Source organism: Polyergus mexicanus, unplaced genomic scaffold (genome assembly GCF_030449975.1).
Source record: "Polyergus mexicanus isolate NDT 795.1 unplaced genomic scaffold, iyPolMexi1.0 SCAF_16, whole genome shotgun sequence".
NCBI classification, from domain to species: Eukaryota; Metazoa; Arthropoda; class Insecta; order Hymenoptera; family Formicidae; genus Polyergus; species Polyergus mexicanus.
This window is the reverse complement of record NW_027223336.1, coordinates 1,479,124-1,502,177: the sequence shown is the minus strand read 5'-3', so window position 1 is coordinate 1,502,177 and position 23,054 is coordinate 1,479,124. Positions and strand designations below refer to the sequence as shown.

General features: G+C 37.6%; 1 protein-coding gene across 5 annotated transcripts in view; it reads right to left on the bottom strand.

Moving 5' to 3' along the window:
• Tei (teiresias) overlaps positions 1 to 19,185 on the bottom strand; it is a 313,828-nt gene extending 294,643 nt beyond the window's left edge. For 2 of the 5 annotated variants that reach the window (XM_070309187.1, XM_070309186.1), the window contains exons 1-2: positions 18,862 to 19,185; positions 15,442 to 15,926 (exon numbers count right to left, since the gene is read on the bottom strand). In XM_070309187.1, coding sequence (XP_070165288.1) covers positions 15,442 to 15,538 — 97 coding nt within the window. In that variant the 5' untranslated portion in view covers positions 15,539 to 15,926; positions 18,862 to 19,185. Of the gene's footprint in view, positions 1 to 15,441; positions 16,355 to 18,861 lie in introns of those variants that run through there. The other 3 variants (XM_070309185.1, XM_070309182.1, XM_070309183.1) reach the window with 3 other exon arrangements.
• Positions 19,186 to 23,054: the final 3,869 nt, after the last annotated feature.

Genomic DNA, 23,054 nt, shown 5'->3' with positions numbered 1-23,054 from the left:
TATCTCGTATAAATTAACTATCCAAAATAAACTTTCTAAAATTTGAATAATTTTTATATAAAATTCTCATAATATCTTTACAATATATATAAAAATTATAAGAATCTCATATGTTATAAATGATTTTGTGGAAGAATAACGCTATTTCATACATATACACACAATTTATACACGAATTTAAAAAATGGAAGAGATAATGAACAAATATTCAACTATAATATTAATTACATTTTTACGCTTTGAATAAATATATTATTCAAATAAATCAACAGAAAACAACCCATATGTATGGGTAAAATGCGAATGATAATTTTGAAAAAAATGTAAGCAAAGATACCACTGAATAATGACGAACAAAAATCCGATAGTCGTGAGAGAAAATAGTCTTCGATACGAGACGGAAAAATAAATAATTCTTGACATAAGCAGTCTAATAATTGTTCAAAAATTAACAGTTTTCTTTAAACATGAAAGCGCATGTATAGTTCCGTATAGCGTATAGTATGATCAATTGTTTCTACAATATATACGATTTCATAGCAGTGCTCTCTATGTTTTTTTTATATAAACTGCATACACTTCGAGGATAATATTTACGTTGGCATAGCGAAAGTTTCTATTTCATTTAGACAGAATCGATTCGCGGCTAGTAATGGAAAAAAAAAAAAATTAAAAGAGAGGCACGATCTACAGAACTGATTTCTCGTACAACCAATTTCGCGAACCGCCGTCCTTGGCAGCGGCCCTCGATCGTGCAACTACTAAGAAAATAATCTAACCGCGGGGAGATGCGTTTCTTCGAGGGGGTTTCTTCGTCCGTGAAATCCAAGTATCGGTATGCGCGATACACCTAATCCAACGATAGGATCACGGGAAAATCCCAGTACCATTTTCCTTTTCGCGGGCGGGATGTTCGCGGCATGATGAAATTTACAACGAAGCTGCATATCCGAAACGAGCGTTATTTATGTTGACGCGCAATTAACTTTTTTTGCTGCTTCCCTCCCATTTACATCGACCTGCATGTAGTAGCACTTGCACGCTGCGCGCGATAGCGTTGCCGTGCAACAACGATGCAATCGCAGACGCGCGGAATGTAACGAGCGAAGACAGTCGAGAGAGAGAGACTAGCGGCCAATTATTTTTAATGTCTCATTGTATTCTCCCTTGCGTCGCCATTAAAGTTAATAGCCCGCAGCGTTCAAGGCGCGTCGCTCCTTTTTGGGGCCCCGTAATTAAAGTCAATCGCGTTACCGGAAACGGTTCATTAAGCGCACTCGCGGATAAAAAGAAAAAGTCTCTCTCGATAGAAGACCCAGCCGCCCGATCCGCTTCGTAAACCTTCTCCATGATTGTCTTGGATCTACGAATTTAAATTTCTACGTGTAATTAGGCATACTTACGAAATACCGATATCCTATTTTTAGAAGTTAACATTCCAATATTTTATATTTAATATTTTACATTCAAATTTTTTAAGGAAGTATGAATAGTTTATTTTCAATTATTTTTTTAAGACTTTATTTTAGCTAAAATTGATTTTAAATTTTAGAAATATCGAAATGTCTTACTGAAGATTAAAAAGATGCGAAAGCAAACACTATCTACGTTTATATTTGCGTTGCCATAAAAGAGATTGGCTGTAAATTGATTCGAAAACTCTTAAAGAAAATATAATTAATTTGAGAATATACTGCATATATAATTTTTTTATTTCATTTTTATTATCTTATCGTAAATTTTTTATTTACATATCATTCATATATATATAATGTGTATAGTTTAGTATTCTATTTCTTATACATTATATATATTCTTATTTTTTTAGATAAAAATAGAAATTATCATAATTTCATAAATTGTAGAAGTGCACGCGATGTACATGGTGTGCTTTTGTGCTAAATACAGAACGTAAATCGGCTTTCGCGACTCCGCGTATTTTTGTCCATCGTACAATAACCCCTATGTATACGCCGTGGGAGACACATGACGCGCGTGTAGTCGATTCATCGAATGAGAATATAATGGAACGCTCAAAACGATTCTGCGAGGGAGAGAAGGACCCTTGATACGCGGATGATAATACTCATTCGGATATTATGATAAGAATAATATAAAATGAAAACAAAATAAATTATTATCAAATATTACACACTAATATTACGCATATTTTATATGTATATATGAAAAAGCATATTATTTCAATAAAAACGTAGGTACGTGCGATCCGTATTAACAAGAACATATGATGGTAATACATATTCTTGAAAATATTAAACTGTTAACATCGCACACACATTATTTATATCATAATTTTCTTTCTCACTCTTTCTATCTTCTCCTTCTCCACTCCAGTTAAGATATTTATAAATTATAATAATATCAAATCTCTCATATATATAGATAACTTTTGCACAAAGAAACCTAAACACCAGTTTTAATTTTCAATTAAAAATAGCTCGTAGAAAATATTATTTAAAATATATAAAAAAAATACACGAGAGGATTTATATCTCAAATATATATAATATTAACTTATAATAATTAAAATTTTGAACTTTCGATGATTGATTTGTCAAATATAACAATAAATTAAAGCTTATTATTAATTTTTAATTTTTGACATACAAAAAGTACTATAACATTATGTCTTCTTTAAAAGAAATCTTGAAAATTATTTATCGTAGAACATTCTGGTTTTTTTTTTGTTTTTTTTTTTTTCTATAAATTCGCACAGAGCTTTTATATCATAATCGGAATGACTATCGCGTAAAATAATCGATATGAAAAAACGGAAACGCATATAACAAAGACGCCTCTCTATATCGGCCGGCGATGAACAAGCATATTCCATTGCGCGGAGATATTCGTTCGTATGACACAAACGCGATTCCGCACGCACGACTAAACGGCTGACACTTCCACCGGGCATTCCCTTACGGTATACCTCCGCGAGAGAGAGAGAGAGAGAGAGAGAGAGAGAGAGAGAGAGGGAGGGAGATCAATCAGTTCTGTATGTTTGATGTTTCAATTGTATCAGTCAAATACCCGGGCAACGCGTATATCGAGACACGTCGCGTTTCGAGTGCCGTTGCCGGCATCGTCGCCGCCGCCATCGCCGCCGGAGCGATATTCAGCGAGCGAAGTAGATCCCGGGACTCGATTTCAGCGTGATACACAATCGACAATGAAGCGTTCCCCGGTGTTATAAGCGCGCTGTCGGCGTGGGATACGCGTTAAATCACAATCGGCGACGATGGAATGGCGCCGGCCCATGGTGATTCGATTTCCCGGCAAAACATTGCCGCCGAAATACTTTACAATGGGACATTTTACATGCACGCGGCAAAGTGAGCTCACTCACTCCCTCCATCGCGCTTGTCCGGATATTGTTGCGTGTGCCGGTGAAGTTTTCCCAATAGACGACCCAGTTGACGACGCGAACAAAATGTAATCTGTACTCGATCGCGATGGCATAATAATAATATATGGAAGAAATATTTATATCTCTAGAGATTCCTAACGACTGACGAATATTTCGGAATCTTTTACATATTTTATTCGACAATGTATGCAAAAAATCAGAATTTTTTAATTAAATACTTTATTATTATATGTATATAACATAATAAAAGAAATAAAAAATAAAATGTAAATAATAACGGTAAATGATACAGAAAATGGTATCAAATGTTAGACCGCGCTAATTAGAAATTAAACTTCAATATACTGTGTACAATTATATTTCGATTAAAAGCTCGCTCGCGCGCGTCAGGCTTTAACGCGCAAAGAGAAAAACAGACGGGACGCCCATCTCGCAAGAGCAGCAACACGGCAAGGCCGTTCGTTCGTTTCTATCGTGTAGCTTATCCATAACGATTGAACAGACTTGTCCGAGCGTAAATGTAACGATAATGCAACGCCCAGCTCGCACGTCCGGCTCTATCTCTCGCTTCCTTCGTCTCTCTTTCTCCTATTTTTATCTCTCTCTCTCCTTCTTCCTCGCTTTTACGCCTTCTGCTAACCCACCCACTATCTGCTTTTGTCTCTTCATCGATTCGTGCACTCGCCATTATTATAGAGAGATAATGCTCCTATACTAGACGACGGGCAGATTGGCACGACTGCTCGTGTGAAACGTGCAAAAGATTTAAGCAGAAAAGGGTAAAAAATGAAAAATATTGCATCGCGCCCTGTTATTATTATTATTTTATTTATTTTTTTTTTTTTAATACGAAGAATGCATATCTACTTTGAATGATCTTCTTCTTCGAGTTTTATATACAATTAATTAGAAGTAAAAATTATGTTCAAAATTTCAAGAAATTGCTTTTAAACCTTTGTATTGGCAAGCGTAATTATATGCGTAATATGTAATAAAAATATAATAAAATTGTTTCACTTGTTTATCCAATTCGATCAAATTATCCGCGCTACGACAAATGTTAGCGCGCGTAAATTACGTTGACACATGCGCCGATAATACAGATATTATAAAGCACGATATTCACTAGCATATCGATGCGACAACTCGCATAACTCGTGGGGAAAATGTCAATTGTTTAGCGTATAAGTGTTCGCATTAGCTACATTAATTGTGTAGTTTGCGTCATTCATTTCGCTTGCACTGTGAATATCGTGACAACGTGTCAAAAAGGCAATCAAAAACGATAACAGTGTCGAACAATTATTATAACTTTGCCAATAATCGGTGCTTTCGACAAATCGATAGCAACAACACGATGTACACGCGGTATACAAACATTTGTCGCGTACAAATGAACGTGAAATTCACTGCAGCATGTGAAACATATGTCGATGTACGCGATGAACCGTTCGCGAATCAACGCGTTTTAATGAAAATTTTAAAATGAAGAGAGAGAGAGAGAGTACATCCCCCTCCTCCTCTCGCGAGAAACAAAGAGAGCATTGAAACTTTTATTTACGGAAGAGTATGGAATTTACATGCAACATTTATACGTATGTACATACGCTTACGTGCATCGAAATTATGGATCAAAAGATTACAAGCGACCGTCGTACGAGATTCCACTAGCGTTATATTGAGTATCCAATCAAAATCATAGATACAAAAATATTTATTGAAGTATATTTCGTCAGAATAATGCAACAAATCAATTTTAATATACGATCATAAATATAATCTTCTCAAAATCAATAATTTGTAGAAAACGAGAAAAGAACGGAATTATGTATAGCCTTCACATTAATTTTAATCTCGAGAGAAGAGCCTTATACAAGATTAGCCTTACATATTAAAGTGATTAAAAATTATATTTTTCTTAAATTTTCGAAACTCCAAATAATTATTATATTTTGGAAATTCTCATCATGCGTTGCAAATATTTTCACTAACATAATTCATTTTTTATATGCAATATAACTTAAAGAAAAATGCAAGACTTTCTCATTGGAGCTACTATATCGAACTTGTCAATGATGTCGATAAATATAAACTATAAACCGAAGGAATGACATGGCTTCCCTCTTCGCGATAGTTGTATTGGTTTCAAGTTTATCGATTAAGTAGAGTTGTTCCTCAAACAAGAATCGAAAATGTTGTTAATATTACACGAATATAATGGCAGGTAATTTCTTAAGATAATTAAGACTTAATCATCGATGACGCAAAATAGTACATAGAAGTAAAATCAAGGAATGAATATTTCAATAGGCTTATAAATAATAACAATGTTGACAATGCTATTAAATTTTTACGGAACAAAAATGCAAGCGTTTGAGTATTGAAAAATTCAGTATGATGAAAAGACCTCTGGTGACTCTTCGGCAAGAGCAGGAATAACAAAACAAGTACGGCTCATTTATTCCGGAGATCGGCATATGACTTGTACACAATCGCGTTTGTGTACGCCTTTTCTTGCCAACCGGAAATGCGAAACGCCGCCGCATGGGATTGCAGACGGTGCATATGGGCGCTTGAAGAACATCGATTTCCCCATGTCGCGTATGTCACGACACAGGTATATAAAGGCATTGTTGTCCGTACAGAGAAAGAGTGAAAGAGGGAGAGAAAATCCTTTTGCGAGCCAACGACACACCAATGTACTATCCATTTTTCTCTCCCGCACCGTGTCATTGTCGAATGGCGAACGAACAGATAAACTATATGGAGTATGTAGGGATGACGAAGAAACGGCGAGGACAGAGATAGCAAATCAAAGGGGAGCATTAAAAGTCGTCGATGCGTTAGTCGTGCGCAGCAGCGCGATCGTTGCCAGAAAGGACTCCCCCGGGATTTTCTATAGGGGAGGTAACGAGGAACGGCAGTGAGGATGGAAAGCCATTTTACTCATCTGCCGAGTCATAAAGCAGATATTACAGTTCTATTCTCGAAAATATATAAATCTTGCCCGGCGGCTTGGAGTAATGTAGGAGGAATGAGTCCTCGCGCGCGTAAAATAAATGATCAGATCAACCGTCGTTTCCGAGAAAGACGTTGGTCTCGAAGAAGTACGACGGGATACCTAAGGTTGAATAAGATTTTGAGGATACGGCGATGATGATAAAATTGAGGTTTCATCGCCCATCGCGACAACGTCTAAGCGAATTAATATTCACAGTTGCATGATCCTAATGCGAATCGATTGAGCATCCGATAAATCATATCGATAAAATTACGTAGATTATATTGCGTCGTTTCATTCGATAAAACAAAATATTATATATATATATAAATTTTTTGTGTACAAATATTTAAAAAAAATCTCTTATAAAATATAGAGAAGAAAAGAAGAAAGAGAAAGAAAGAAACATGACTTTTCAAATAATTCAAACTTTATCAGTCTTTTCGTTTTTTTCGATTAACCAAACTATAGCTAATTAAAATAATTTAGTAACTTAATAATTCGCGGCAACTATCTGCTAAATATTATTGTGAAACAGACAATTATGTTTGTCAGATAACATTTCATCGACATTATATTATAATAAAATTTCCCTCTGATTAGATAATACCCCAATAAAACACGTAATTATTCACATCAATATCTAATTACGAGTGAATATCGAGAACTTGCTATGTTTCAGATTCCATTCAATTTTATATATATACATTAACGTTATATGCAACTATATATTTTAAAATCACGAATTAATATCCTGGAATAAAGTTCTAGTATGACAAAAATAAAACAGTGATTAATCAAAATTATATACATGTATATTGTGGATCGTCGTCAACTAGTATTTATTTATTTCTTTAATTTTCATATCACAACCTTATTCTAATCACGGAGACCTAGTACACATTTAAATATACAGTAAATTCGTCAAAAGTAACTTTTTAAATTAATTCTTTATAAAAAAAGAAAAACGATATCTCATTTCGGATACTGATAATTCTTTTTATTGTCTCCAACAAGAGAAAGCTCGTTTCTCATAAGTTGGTCGAAAATTTGCGAATTTTCAGTGACGGACTTTTTATCAACTCAGCGTTTCGAAGCGCCTATCGCACTCGTAAATCTCCTCGGCTGTCTGAAAGCACTTTTCTGCAGTACGCGCAAGTAACGTCCCGTTTATCAGCGCAGAGCGCAAGCATGACATTGCCGCAATCGCTGACACCCCGACGCCCAAATGTTGGAAAGATAGCGGAGGAAGAAGTGCGATCGCTATTCGAGAGTTTCTTACAATCGCGAAGACAGATGTAATAAAACTACTGACAAGCTGTTACTAAGAAGTCACTGTCCCTACTAAGACGATGATTAAGAGTTTATGAAAAGTGGCATTTTTATAAGCGATAACAAAGAATTAAGATAAAAAGTTAGATATTTTATAATATTAGAAATAATCACCGAAGATATTCATAATAATGAAAATATGATAATGATAAAATTATACCGATGTCAAAACAATTATAAAATGTGTCGCAATTTCCATTTCTAACAATTGAAGACATTAGTATTTATAAATTATATATATATATATATATTTTTTTTTATTTTGTAATGTATTCTTTTAGATAGAAAAAAATATCTATATACAAAATCCTTTATTTCTACAAGATAATAAAAATCTTTATATTTCGTATAAATATAAAATTTTTTTTAATATTGTATATAGAATCTTGATATATGTAGAAATTTGTATAAATTTTAAAAATATAATTATAAGAGGGAAAAAATAAAAGTCTATAGTACATAAAATAATTATTATATTAATTTATTATTATATTAATTTATTAATGTTTGATAGAACAAATGTGAATATCATATTAATGACAATGTAATTAATTCAAATTGATGAGGGTAATTCGGCACAGCATTATGGGAAAGAATATAATACGTTAAAATATGTTAAAATTAACGCGACCAAAATTTGAGCAACATTAAATGCACGATGAAAGCAGCATTACAATAGTGATGAATAGTTGTTGGAGTTTGCATGTTTATTACGAATTATTAATAATGCCGCGAATATCAAAGATGTCGATTGTTTAAAAGCGATGACGCGAATCGGAAATAAATTGTTTTGCGCCTCAATCAACCATACTGCAATGTGACTTGACAATGACAGTGCCGATCATCAAATGTTACATTAGCACATTTCGACGACCGTTTTCGCAGAGATTAATAACGAGTGCAATCATACACACACATAAATATCGTCTTGTTTTCGAATATTAGAGACATAATATAGAAATATTTTCAGCGTGAGAGAGATGACGTAGAATTTACAATAGCTAGAGGCATTAATAACAAAATCTTATAATTGTGATAATTTTATCGAAAATATAATATTTATATAGTTTCGCGGAAATTGATTTTATTTTCATAAATCATAAGACCACGCAAACAGATGTGAGATTGTTTCTGAAAATAAAATTGTCCTAACAAAATTTATTTGAAAATCATTTATGGCTATCCTTAGAATTTATTTTTCCATTAAATGAGACAACTTCTAAACTTCTCGTTCTTTAAACTGAACATTTTCCCATTCGCAATTATTTGTATTCAGCAACAATATTCCGGAATACAATTTTATGTACAGTCGGAACGGATGATTGGGAATACCACGGTCACAATGACTTACGTTTTTATACGCGCGATGATGCGTTAATATTCAATGACATTGTTATTTGTGATCTTATCAAAAGCGTACAATATATTCATAAATATGCGACGATCCGCGACGAGCATATTATATTTTAACTGAACCGTGAATGCGATCACCAATGTTACGAAGGACCACAGAGAGTTGCTGTGAATTTCGGAATATCGATTATTAATTATTAATGTCGTTAACGTCAAAGACGCTAATTGTTCCGAACAACACCGTCAAACTTGGAGCAGTCCTCCTAACCACAACTCTAACTACGAACTTACTCACTGTCCTTGATTACGCGCATTGGAAACTCTAACGAAGATTTCTAACTTTAGCAACCAAACGCAAAAACCTTTTACACAATATATCTTTATTTCTAAATGTACTGGCATACATAAATTTATTATACGCACAATAGATCAAAATTCATTTTTTACAAAATTTTGATTAAAAGAAAACCATAAAAATGTAAACTAACTGTAGAGAAAGATCTTCGTCATTTCTATTCCTTGAGTTAAATTTCACCTTTTTTCATTTTCTAAATTTAACATAAACTACATTGAGCTATCAATGCTAAAAATTCGATGCTATTTTGATTATATCTCTGTTCATGCGTCACACATGGCGAATCAGTGAAACGTGTACCATGGCTACGCAATGTGATATAATGGGCTCGCTGTCGAGGGATTTTTCAAAAAATAAATCCTCGGGATATGGATAAAACGTCGACGCGATGATACTCATAATTTCACGGAGCCGCGTATCGATTGTTCCCGGTCCGATGGTTTCGCGAAAACGAACGCGATCCGACGCCAAGCACGGCTCACAGGCGTAAATCTCTAATGCGTAATATCGCGCATTCACGCCGGGATGAGCAACGCCAATAAAATGAAACTAGGCGGATCGGCATCCGCGGATACCGTGCAGGCAGAGTTAAAGTGACCACGCGGTCAATGATCTTGTAATAGCGATCGATCAATTTCGTATCGCAGCGACGATAAATTTGCCACGAGTTCATGAGATATGTAATATTTTACACCGTACTAGTTTCCCTCTTGCGTGAGATGTTTTTTTTTTTTCCCATAAGTTACACTAATGTTGATGTGTTATTCCGGATAATTCAATTCTTGGTCAAAATATATACCGTGATGGACAACGCGAAAAAATGTACAATATTTATTTCTCATATATGATGTATGGTAGATGCACATATCTGAAAGAGATCGATTTTTTAAACCCGTATATCGTTCTCGTTAATTGTGAACTAGATACTACGAGAGACAACATTTTGACATTTTATGTATCGGAATCTGGGGAAATAATGTGACATTATTGCAAATATAAGCGCAAAAGAATTGTTTACTACCAATAAGTCTCTCGTTAAAATATGAAACGGGAAAATCTGTCGAAGATAACGAGCGTTTTATTTGCACGCGATATGAAAGCAGAGCGTGTCGCGCGACTGTCATAAAATTGATTTTCACATTCACGCTATATACATAGCTTGGTTCGACACATTGCTGTAAAAAAAAAAAAAAAAAAAATGACGCATTAACACGAATTTCGGCGACGTTGCTGATGACGGTACCTACTTTTTCGCGAAGATGACAGAAACTTACGAACGATAAAAAGTTCCGGTCGATCTCAACTGTAAAAAGACGTATTATCAATCTCACGGGAAATAGGTACGAAAGAGAAGACGCACAAAGGAAAGAGAGAGAGAGAGAGAGGGGAGAGACTGCAGGTTCGCGTTACGAAGTCGCAAACTTTTATTGCGGAGTTGGTAGGAGATGAAAGAGAATGACCTAGAAAGTGAGAGATGGTCTCAAATACTACCTGCGAATCCATGTCGCGTCTTACAGAATCTCGGCGTATATCGCGGTAACGAGAATGTACAAAAGACATAGAAGTCGAGAAATAAGATTGTAGTTTATAGGCTTACGAAGAGAAACCTAAAAAATAAACATCGCTTCGAAATCAGGGAGAAGAAGAGAAAAAGAGAGAGATCGAGAGAAAGTGATAAAGAAAGAAAAAAAAGTAGAAAGAAGTTGTTCCGAGAAGAATACGAAAGAAGACCTAATAAATGAGACTGCGAAAGAGCAGATATAATCTGCCAAGTGATCATGGATAGAGCGGAATAGTAATAAAAAATACATTTCGAAGGAACATAAGCATATCTCGCAACTTAATATAAATCAATCTCAATAGAAATTATCGCATCGTATATCCAGCATTTATTTGCTACAATAATGGCAAAAAATGTGCAGTAAGAAAAATGCCGAGTAAAACGGCGCGACTCAAAGATAATTACAAAGCGAAACGAGTAAAGTACAAGACGCGTAACATTTAAGATACATTTATAATGATCGGCTGTCGGACTGCTGCATTTTCACAGAACCAATATCGCGATGTAGAAAAAGTAAATGATATTTTTAAAGATGGTGTTAGGAGACATCGAATGTTAAAGCGGCGCTTTTGATCAAAGTCTCTATGCCGGTGACGTCTTTCCGCAAAATCAAACGCGTCTTATTGAAATTCCGCAAATGATGGTAGAAGAAAGAGGAAAAAAGAACTATGTTATATTGAGACAAACATAATTATATACGATTCTCAAAGAGAAAGATCTAGAATAAACGTAGAAAATTTTAAACAGGACAACGAGATCGCACGGGAAAAAGAATAAGAAAGTTTTCTTCGAAAGAAACGAAAGATTGAATGAAAGGAAGCGAGGTCGTTCGCGAATATTTTCCAAAAGTTCTGCATCGTGTATCGGCACGGTATTAAGCAAATATTAAATATTTTTCGAATATTTCTCGAGGTAGAATAGATCACGTCAAACCTTTTCCCGCCGTCCCATCGTGGAGAATTAAAATTAATATTCGTAGTATACACGATTCTACGTATTTATTATTATTCTAATCATGGAATATTACTTAAACAATTAGACAGTTTTCGAAAATATAAAATAATAATTATTAAAATTGCGTCTTGCAACATTAAATATGTGTATATTTCTGTAATTGATGCATATTAGTTATATATTCATTATTCTATAGTGATACTATAATACTTCAACTTTATATTACTAATTATTCGAATACTTGTTCTGTGTGTGTGACTGTATTATTATTATATTTACATAAAAAGATTTCTATCCTTGTTATATAATGCAGTTTTTTACTTTTTGACATTGAACAAAAATTTAGAAGCTTCCAAATTTCAGTTTTATTCCAGTGCAGTTAATCCAGCAATTTTTCGCGGAACGCAACAAAGTCATTATTTATCACATTTATCTCATGATCGGCTATGTTAATGATTAAGAAAAACTATCAATATACGGATAAATCAGAGCGGATAGAACATCGTGTGAGAGAGATACAAAGATAAATCTGAATAAAAAGAGAAAAAGATAGGAGAAAGAGAAAAAAAGAGAAAAGGACAAAAAACATAGTGAAAAAAAAGAATGTAAAAATAATTATAGTATTATTCGCGGGGTTGCATTGCGGTGTGGCGATGTGTCGGTACAACGAGAGCAAGAGAAGGACAAAACCAAGTGCGCGAAAAAGAACATCGGTGGCGGCTGCTAAACAGAGCGACGAGCAGTGAAAGGAAGAACGAGCGGCGCGCAAACGTAGAAAGGAGAAACCCTCCTTTAATAAAAGACAAGGGAATATCAGCGACCTCACGCCTGGTCGTGACAACAACGTCCGCATCCCATTTGCTTCAGCATCCTTTGAGCGAGAAGCCATCGTCCCTCCCTTGTTCCCTTGGCGTTCGCGCCCCGCATCCCACCCCCAAACCCGTTTCATGACCCTTCGGGACACAGTGCCTGAATCTCCAGTACGATCCGACAGTATAGGTGAAAGGGAGATTATATTCCGTCGTGTGTCATATCTGTCTTTTCGCGTCCGCGTACTCTCTCGATTAAACAGGCCATTTCATCATCACGCACAATGCGTTTTCGTGTTTTTTTTTTTGCTGTCCTCTTTTTTTTACGATTTTAATCATTTTCAAAAAGCTGACGTAGCAATTTTAAAAATGTCACAAGCTGGATATAATTGCAACTGTATCATATTCGACAAAATTTTTAGCTTCTTCTTACTCAATTATATTGAAATTTTACCACCGTGCATTATTCGATACGGCTGTGGATTCGTCAGAATCTATATATACGTATAACTTTATTTATTTTTTTTTTTATTGATGCAAAGATATGAAGAGAAGGTGCGATCTTATATTATGCGCCTTTGTAACAAATGTAAGGGAAAACAGTTATCTAAACATGACAAATTTATTTAATCCTCCTTTAATAAACCATATAATTTCGTAAGCGTAATAAGAATATGGAGAACTTCTCCCCGATAATGTCGCGTAAGAAAAGAAAAATAAATTTTCGCCGCAACTTTTATCGTACGAAAACTATAAACGTTTTCGCACGTCTCATAAAATCGAACGTAAATGTTCCCTCCTACTTTCTCGAGTTATAAATACGGCTGTGCATGCTTCTTCTTACACAATTCGTTATCTCGAGCAAACTTCTACGCACGATTCGCGAAATATGCTTGAGCGAGCAATCTATTTTAGGAATGGCTGCTTGCGAGAGAAACAGTTCGCGATTATACACACGTGTCGATACATGCGCGGTCGCATTAAGGGCGCGCAATGAGACGAGGGAGGAGAAAGGGAGATATCGATGCATGCGCGTGACCCCGATTCGAATCAGTCGAAATGCGAATCTCTCCGAAAGAGAAAGAGAGAGAGAGAGAGAGAAAGGGAGGAAGGGAGGGAGATTTCGGAGGCACTCGGAAAATAATTAAACCCATCGTGTTCCGGTGCGCGGTTTAATGAGAGGCTTCCTCGGACGGATGCGACGGAATCTCCGCGATCTTCTCGTACGGAATGCTAATCGCCCGCAATTATGCGATTGCATTTCGAGAGGGAAGAGAGAGGGTGAAAAAAAAAAATGCAAAACAGGAAATTCATATTACGCGTAATCTCTTATTCCGAACGCGTTGCTTCAAACGTCTAAAGACAGATTTGAATACCATTTTATCTGAAATTCATCATACGTGTAGAAACGTCGGTCTTTTAAAAATTTCAATAAAATGTTTTCTTTCATTTGTATATGATGAGAATTCTGAGAAGGATCAACGTATATGTAGATGATTATTACTGCGCTAAAGTGCCAAGTCATGCCTTTATTTAGAAATATTTCTAGTTTATAATAGCAATATATTTTCATTACGCTTTTTTATCATAAGCTCCTTCGGACTTATAAGAATTATATTGAGAAATTATATTTAAAAAAATATAGTTTTATGTATTCATGTTTATGAATTTTATTATATTCCATTTATAAATTGTTATATTTATAAATTTTGTTATCGTGTTTATCATGAGAATTATACTATATTTTATTTAAAATGTTTATTGTGTCATAATTTGAAATCTTTTGCCAAGTTTAACGCTAAACGATATATTACTAAAACTTGTAAAAAAAAAAGAGAGAGAAAATTTTATTCATGCATTGAAATCTTTAATGCGCCATAAAATCATATTTGCGTCGGATAAAAGCTGCTATAAACGCTCTAGGTTAATTCAGATTTAAGTCTCTATTGCGCGTACGTGCATTATTGAATTGGATAGCTGAAATCTTCCATGTCGACGCTGCAGTCAAATTATGCATTTATTGCTCATTACACGATCACCTTAGCATGATAATGTCGATAGAGTTTCACAAAAGGCAGAAAATGTAATGTAAGGCTGAAAAGTCAAGTTAACGTACGCCTTCATTTAGAACACAAAGGCAATATCATCATTAGAATTTTCTGCATCAAAATTGCAGTTGAATTATGTAATCTATCATACATTACCGATCCGCTCCTACACTATCGCGCGATCTAATAAAAATTGGCACAAAGACTCATGCACGATTATATAAATCCACACACTCTCTATATGCAACTAATGTATAAATTACTTGCACCCTGTATCTCTTATAAATTGATAAAATAATTAAAACATACACATAATATAGATATGATATCAATCAGTCAATTGAAAAATTTGTGCGAAAAAAATTCAAACATCTTTCAAATTTGAAAATATAAAAACAATACAGTTATTCCGAAACTCGATTTATATACCACTTTCCACATAAATGTTTTAAATAATTAATAATATATTTGTGAATATTTTTGGTAGAGAAATGTAAAATTTTTTAACGCCAAAATTTTTTTTATTCTTGGAGATTATATTCTGATACGCACACACATGTGAATTATTCATAAATCGATTTGCATAATAAATATTGCAAACTCATTGACAAGAATAATTTCAGAATAATAAAGCCAGACTTACGTGTCGCGTCAGATATTTCGGCGAACAGCGCGATAGAGAGTAATCCAACCACGATGAGAAGCGTGGTCAGGAAGAACGATCTCGAGCTGCAGCCCATCACGGCATCACTACTGATCACCACCCGATTCGCGCAGTAGTTCTCGTCGGATATCACCGACGGCGTGTCTCGAACTTTCGGCGACGCGAGAGACGACTCGTCTCTTCCCAGCTCAACTGAGCTCGTGGATCTCACTGTCAACCTCGCGGCGAAAACGTCCAGCTGTCATCCGCGCGAAAGAGTCCGCTCGAGCACCACCGCCACCACCACCACCACCACCACTAATTCCGCGAACTTACCGAGTGCCCGATTCAGCATCGACGATGGACCACCGCACGAGGAGACTGCGATTCCGCCGCGAAAAAATCGGACATTAACCTTTCGTTCGCGTAGCGCATCTCTTCGTGCACCATCTCCTCTTCCTTTCGCAATATCGGCACTTCGCAGACTGCACCGCAAAAATCGGCGGTCGGACGCAAATGAAAGAAAAAACTCAAGCTGCAAATTATCCGCGAGCCTCGCGTCAGGAAATCCACCCGATTTCCAGACGCGACAGCTAATAATCGGAGAGAAGATCGCGACAACGGAACGCCCCTTCGAGTTGCGAATCGGTTGATTCATCGTCACCGAATGCATACTTCGATTGTCGGGATTTTAGAAGATGCCGATCGAATTTCCCCGGGCGTAATGTCGACGCGAAGGACTCGTTAAACTTGAGCATTAAAATGCCATTATAAGCGACGCGAGTCAAATTGCCGGGCAAATTCAGCTCGACGAAGAAAGAGCTCTCGTTTAGTAACGTGTATGTTGTCGGACAAGATTAATTTCCACTACTTTATCTGTCTACTGTTTACATTAACAATGCGAGAACATGATTTACACCGGATATAATGCATACGATTTTTAAATGAATCACGAATTAAAAGATTTTAAAAATGCACGATTATTATGTTGCCAATATTTATTTAAAACAATTAATAAAAAGCGCAATTATATAATCACACCAATCGATTTTATATTTCAATATTTATCATCCAGTTGTCAAATTATGTGATTAAAATAATACAAATATTCAACTCGATAACAAAATATTTATTATATATTATTTGCTTTATAAAACGATTGTAACGTATAAGTACGCGTAAATGAGTATCTAAATCCACGGCAGAATACGCGCATATGTAAATGCGCTCCGATCGCTATTGTATTCATCGGCACGTTTCAACCAATGATTGATCCGCGATTTTTAATACGATTTCGCGCACAATCATCCGAAATAGTTGATCGCGCGGGAGAGAATTCCAAATGATCGCGATCTGTCAACTAATGCGCGGCCGCGTCATCGCTTTCATCCAATGTGCAATTATGTTGAAAATTATGTCCCACAGTCGCGAAAATGGGAATGCAGCGCGAGTCATTTAACGTTTGATTTTCGAACCGTGATGATTTACGCGGCTAATTGAGGTATGTCGGCTGCCGAAATCTGGCCTTTTGCGAGCAAGGGAACGAATAAACGAGCGATTTGAATACGGGATATTCGCATTGGACGGGGGGGGGGGGGGGGAGGCATAAATCATCTTCGCGTTTCGCGCAAACGTACGGTCTTTTAAATTGATCGTCCCGGTTGAACGGCGGTCGTACTTGTAGATTGATACACCGATACGCGCTCCGCATGCCTCGAATATTAAAAAAGCCGGCCATAAATTATCTCGTCCTTGATATCCGCGCTAAATGATACGCGCCAACTGATATCGGGGAAATTCAAATTAATTAAAATAATGTAGGATAAATCGAGCGAGATCACGAGATATTATTTTTCAAAATAATTGAAAAGTCATCTCCGCGTCGTTACGTCTCATTACATTATTACAAGAGTCGTCTGGTTTTTTTTTTTTTTTTTTTTTTTTTTTACGCAGTTACAATCTCGCGAAAGGCGACGTTTCTCGTGAATCGACGATTTTCACGCGACCATCGTACATTTAAAAAAAAAAAAAATGTTACTCGTTTCGAAAGTTGAAGCCAAATCGTTTCCATCCGCGTTGTAAAATTAATGCGCGCACTCGTAACTTACGTCGCAATTTTGACCTTTGACACGCGCGCGCAGTTCGATGTGTGTAAATGTTGATATTTGAAACGAGGAAGATTGCTTCACCGGTAAATAGAGAAAGAGAAAGAGAGATAAGTAGAGTTCTCGTCGTCGTCAGAACGGATGTCCGAAACTTACGGAAGTGGGTCACGACGCGTATTTAAGCAGGAGACCCCGGTATTGGTTTATTCCCCACCTGCAATCACCGGCCCGAAAACCGGGATATACAAAGTTCCTCGTGCATATGCATGGCGCGGTCGCTTTGTTCCGACGACCCTCGAACCGCTCGTCTCCACGCGTGTTGTTCCTGCTGTACGATTGTTCTCGTAGCCGCCGGTGCAAAGGATCGTCGCATTCTCCCTCGCCCTTCTTCTCTTTCTCTCTCTCTCTCTCTCGCGAGACCCGGGAGTAAAATCAGGCGTGCGCTTCCCCCCCCCCTCCCTCCTTCCCTTTTCCTCCAAAAAAGAGAGAGGATAAATATCCGACTGTTACGACACATGTACAGTCGACATTTATTTTAAGAACAAGCTGCGCGTCACGAGCAGGGAACTACCCTCTCGCTCATAAATCCCATCGACGTCAAATCACAACTACAAACTCGTATGTATTTTTTTTTTTTTCCCCGGACGAAAGAGGAGAGCAATAGAGAAGGATGATAGGCGCGTATCGCTATTAACGCGGCTGCGTCGGGTATCGTCAACCCGTCGTTCTGTCATCGTGTGTTTCGAAAGCGCGTTCTCAAGCGCGCTGATGGAGGTACATTCGATTAAAAAAAAAAAAAAAAAAAAAGCGACCGCGTCACGAAAATCGAAGTGCATCCGCGAGGCAGCGAGTGCGAGAATAATCGAGGACCGACGAGTCTCGGATTCACCCTTCCCCGCGTCCGAGAGGCACGTGACGAGCCTCCGCGATCGGCACGCGAATTCCGACAACCGTCTGGAGCACGTGACGATCGATCTCGCGTGAGAGAGCGATTACGATTCTCGCGTTTTCATCGAGAGCATCGCGCCCTTTCCTTCGGAACGCGACAGGCAATCGAGGATCTTTGAGGATTTACGATTCGAGAATATCATTACACACGACGTGCGATCGACGACGTGCTCTCTCTTCGTTATGGCTGTCAAACATCGATCGCGATATTTCTATTATGGGAAAATTCAGAGAGCCGACTTTCTCTCTCACTCTCTCTCTCTCTCTCTTTCTCTTTCTCTCCGACATCGGCCCAACCCTCGAAACCTTTCTATCGAACACACGCGGGCATTCGCTCCAAAATCGTCCGCATCATCCCTTTTCTCACCGGGAAACCGGCTAAACGACGTTCCTGAACGACGAGAATCCTTTCGAGACGCTCTTTGGATAAAATGAGTCCGTTCTCTCTCACGGCACAGCGAGAAGGACGAGTATCATTCGACGCACTTGCAGCATCGAAGTAAATCCTCGGAGAGTGCACCGTGCAGATTCCACAACACCTCGGGACACGGCGTCTCGCTTACCCGCAGGGGACGTTTCTCGTCGTCGCGAACCGACAAACGCACACGACAAGGAACAAACAGATCGACGTGTATAATCGGGCGTACGACGCGAGATACCATACGACAAGCGAGCTCGGAATGCGCGTCGCGCGCTCTCTCGCATCTCCGGCTCCGCTCTCGGGACTGAGAGTGTGGAGAGAGAGAAGCACCGTCGGACTTTCGAGGGATTCACCGCTACCCCTACCGGCGTGGTGGCCGATGCCCCTGCCTGCAACCCGCGTGCTCCGCTTCCCCTGCCGCGCCGATCCCACCATCGGTAACGGCGCCGCTCCTCACCCGCGCTCCCCTCGTCCGACCTTCCTCCTACCCCCTCTCATCACCGCTCCTAAACCCGTCGCGGAGAGAAGGACGACGCCGTCACCCTGGGCGCTCCTACGCGACCCTCGCGCACTACGTATTCCGCCACTGTCGAATCGAGATCGTGCGAATCACGTATCTCGGGAATGCTTATTATATTCACGATTACTATTGAAAAATATTTGATGCTCCCCGAGAGTTTGCAACATTGAAAAAGTTGCTAAATATTCCCCCAAATAAAGGGATATTAAATTAGTAAAAATACAACGTTCCTCTCAACCAACGATTAACAGAATGGACGATTTTTTTTTTCCCCCAATTATCGTCGCGAAATAGGAAACTTGGAATAACATAGTTATCGATATAACCCTCCTGGCCTTATCATTCTGAAATTAATATTAAATTGTGCAAATATAATGTACATTCGCTCACCGTGTCGCCGCGGGCAGCCAATTCATCGACGATTCATTTATTGAGATCTACCTCCATGATTGTGATGATTTTCCGAAAAATATCCATCCTACAAATATGGGTAGCAGGAAGTTGGCACAATATGCGCACACACACACACACACATAGTCGCTCGACATTGATAGTTACTCGTATATGGACAGATACTTCGATTAAACGCACTTGGAGCGAAATAATGATACACGGAGACACAACGAACACTTGAAATCCGAGCACTTAACCAAAAAACGCGAGATGACCGAGATGACGCAACAACTGATACGAACGGAACGAGATTGAAATTCGCGACTTTTTACAGTCAACAGGCGAATTAACGCGACACGATTATTGCACGACGTCACTCTCGGCATTACCGTGTTCCCGGACGGATTAAATATTCATTTCTCGACAATTAAAAGCGAGATGAACGCGATTTCGCCAGCAATAACGACCGAAACCGGCGGGATACGCGACAAGACTGATCAAGCCACACACACACACACACACATACATACTCGATATACGTTGCAATGAGTACTCTGTTGAATGCATTCAATAATTTAGATAAAATGATCGCTTATGTGATGTTGCTAGAGACTCGTTAGACGTCAAGGATATTTTTACGATATTTCCAATTGAATCTCAGTACTTTAATCGTAGCTATGATGTAAGAATAGGAATATATTTTCTTATATCATGAACGTAGCAAAATCAAACGAAGCCATACTCGCGGCAAGCGCATTAATACCCCGAACGCTCACAAGAGGACGACACCGATCAAGTGCACAGGGAAAACGGGATGACTAGCTGGATGGGCATCGCCCGGCTATCATCTTTACGTTCGATAAAAAAAAAAGAGACGGGATGATATAATATTTATATTAATTATATACTCTTTTATATGTTATATAAATTGTACACTCTTTTTTTATGATATCTATATCTCACGTACTGTCTGAAAATATCTTGTTTAGATTTTATTAATTCTTAATAATATTTTATACGAGCTATTACACAATATAATCTCTCAGGTTTCTAATAAGCTTATATGATAACTTTAATTCATATTATATAGAGGGAAAAGAGAGCAGAAATTCAATATATAAATTACTTTACGAAACATAAAAATATATATTCGAATGACGGAACATTTTTCATTGTCAGAATCTGTTGCCGTATATTCCGATAACATCCATTGCGCGTTCTTTCATTTTCTGTCATTCTCTAAAGAATTCTATAATCGTTAGCAGCATTAATTATATTTTGCATGAATTTCATGATCACCCGATTAAAGGCATACCGTCACGTATACGAGATACTCTAATCGATTTTCAATAGTTCTATTTTATTACACACATCTATTCTATTACACATTTTTCCTAGTTCCGCATATTCTTTTATTTTCTAAAGAGATCTAATTATTAGCAATGTTGATTAATTTTTTCATGAATTTATTTCATCTAATTAAAGGCATCTTCGACAGTTTTCGTTGCATCGCGATGTTACTAAAGCTCTGCAGCTGATTTATTATTTTATACGAGCTATTACACAAAAAAGTTTTAGTCGTGATAGAATAAATAAGATTACATTACCTTAATTTTATCGGATTCGCGGAGTTTGGCTAGCGGAATTTTTTGTTGAAAATCGAAATCGTACGTTACATTTTATATGCGTGCGAGTATAAGTGAAAGATCGGTGATGACACAATGACGTCTTTTATATGTATAAAATTTTTACATTGACACTTTACAATGTAATATCTTTGTTTATATTGCACGTAGAGCAGAAATAAAAATATTTTTCTATGACCAAGAATAACGTAAGATAAGTCTAATACTAGCCAAATATATAGAGTTACGTACATGTTAAAAGAAATTCGATTAATTTAAGTCTCTGAAAAAGCGTTCACTTATAAGGCCCGTGTTTAAAGCAAAATTGAACGACGGTAATAGGTTACAATTAGCCGGAAAACATCTGGCGTGGGCAAAAAAGTCAACGAGAACAAATGTACTCTTAAAAAGTGACAGTGCTTCTTTCCGTCGCGTTCACTAAAATAACTCCGAGGTCGAAGCGATGATGCTTTATTTTTTGGTCGAGATCGACAAGGAGACCCGGCCTCGACGCCGGCGGACAGAAGGACTTGTCTTAACTCCAATCACGTCCCAGGGAAAAACTCCGTCTTGCCCCCAGGGTGCTATTTCCTATTTTACGATATCTACAGGGTGCTATAAACAAGCTCTTCCTAGGAACGAGGACGTGGGGTATGAAAGGAACCGAATGCGGAGTCGGAGGGTGGCCATCGGATGAAAAGTTTGCTTAAAGTGTGTAGTCCCGCGTATTCTTTGACGATGCAAAGATTCAGAATCATCCCCGGGAGTACCACTCGCAAACCGCGAGCTTTGCATATACCGTTCCAACGCGAAAAGTTCACGGATACACAGCCGTCTCATGAATGATCCACAGAGATCGTGCCATTACTATACCCATATATATATATATTGTATATCGTCTGGCCCGAGTTCCATTATTGTTACCTACAAAAGTATCGGCTAAAATGCAAGTTTCGTTGCGTGAGAGGTAAGGCTGAGTTTTGAATATACTATTGTGATTTAAAGGCCATATACGCGCGTGGTGCGACATTAACACCAAATTTCAATTCAAGTCGCGTATACGCTTTTCGTCATTATTAATTCTATAGTTTCGTATTCTGTTGCTATCGCAGCTATTAATCTGAAAGGCTGCTTTTATTATCTGAAACGACATTTATTGTGATTTATTGTGAGAAACTTTCTACGCTTATTCGTAAAAGCAAATTTCAATTGTGTAAATCAACCTCAATTTTTTTCATATAATTCCGAGGGAAATATAACAAACGATATTAAGATAATAAGATGATCTCACGGGAGGAGATAATTGGTACCAAACTATAGCCACTTTTGGAGTTCTCGTCTCGATTTATCGTTTACATATCGTGTAAGGGCAGGGTGCTTGTCCTAGTAGCAACTACCACCGAATTTCCCATAGTCCACTGTATAAAGTTCATTGTGGGCCGGTGCCCTTTTGTCAAAACAATGTGCGCCGCGAATGCAAGCGCGGTAGTGGCCACACTTCGCCGATATTAACATCTTCGTCGACGCTGTAATTTTCGTCGGGCTGATATATTGCGGCGTCTCGTTGTGCGGCGGTTGGCCGTATTACGGCTAATATTTCT